The sequence below is a fragment of the Eurypyga helias genome, unplaced genomic scaffold, assembly GCF_000690775.1.
Source record: "Eurypyga helias isolate BGI_N326 unplaced genomic scaffold, ASM69077v1 scaffold22860, whole genome shotgun sequence".
Classification (NCBI taxonomy): domain Eukaryota; kingdom Metazoa; phylum Chordata; class Aves; order Eurypygiformes; family Eurypygidae; genus Eurypyga; species Eurypyga helias.
Window position 1 is genome coordinate 3,190 of NW_010226618.1, and position 1,066 is coordinate 4,255.

General features: G+C 60.6%; 1 protein-coding gene across 1 annotated transcript in view; it reads right to left on the minus strand.

The window, feature by feature from the left end:
• Nucleotides 1-361: 361 nt before the first annotated feature.
• MVK (mevalonate kinase) overlaps nucleotides 362-1,066 on the minus strand; it is a gene marked incomplete at its 5' end in the record, with an annotated part of 6,118 nt that continues 5,413 nt past the window's right edge. Inside the window, 2 exon segments of the mRNA XM_010153828.1 lie at nucleotides 362-502; nucleotides 802-981. Of these exon segments, the coding sequence (XP_010152130.1) occupies nucleotides 362-502; nucleotides 802-981 (321 nt within the window).

Genomic DNA, 1,066 nt, shown 5'->3' on the forward strand with positions numbered 1-1,066 from the left:
AGGACGCCGAGGGAGAAGGGAAGAGACACCGCACGCATCCAAAGCGGCGGAACCAAGCAAAGTGTCATTATCCAGGCTGGAATCCAGCCAGGACCCTCTCCTCCTGTCCCTGGGGATTAGCACAGCAGTTAAAGAAATTCAAACCAGGATTTTGAGCGCCTGGGTCAAAGCTGCACCTTGCCCGAGTGCAAGTCGTTTCTCCTGAGTCCTCATTGTAGCCCCACTCCCAGCGACACCAGGCCTGAAACTGGCTCTGCACCCACACAGGGGAGCGGGAGACAAGTTTCCAGGCACCAGGGCACGCACCGCTCTTGCTCCGAGGACACGGTGCCAAGAGCTCAGTCTTGCCAGAGGCAGCAGCTTAACTCTCGAAGAGCGCGTGCAGCACTTCGGCGTTTAAAGACGAGGAGGAGTGCAGGGTCACTCCTGGGGCCCCGATATTAGTCTCCCAGCATTCAAATCCACAGGCACATAAGTCTCGCTTGGCTGCTTCCACGGCCAGCTGCCAAGAGGAAGGCAAGAGCAGCCAGTTAGCCAGCGAGGCCGAAACGGGCCGTCGCTCGTTTAAACGCACGGCCCCGGCGCAGGGCCAGTGCCCCCAAGGTCTGAGACACATAAACGAACATGCTGATCGCCCCGTGTGACACACGGCAAATCACGCTGCCGAGAGACTCTGCTAGACTCCATCCGTGCTCGTGGCACGGCTTCCCATCCCATCCCAGCCGTGTGAGGGCTAGCAGGGTATCCCTCTGCTTCCCAACCTCACCCCGCTGGCAGGGCAACATGGAATGGGGGAAGGACGCAGGGGCGAGCGGAGGGTCACTGACCTGGTCCCAGCAGCGTGATGCCACAGCCGCCCCCGCCAGCCCCAGTCAGCTTGCTATGCAGGCCGTGGGACGCCGTCACCCGGCACAGCCTGTCCAGGGAGGGATGGCCGACTCCGATCACGTTTAAGTGGTGTTGGTTTATATCAAAGAGTTCCTAAAAGCAACCGCAGACGTGTGAGATGAGCCCCGATGGTGACAGAGGCCCCCTGGAAGCCGTGTTTCCCTCCCCAGCAGGGTGC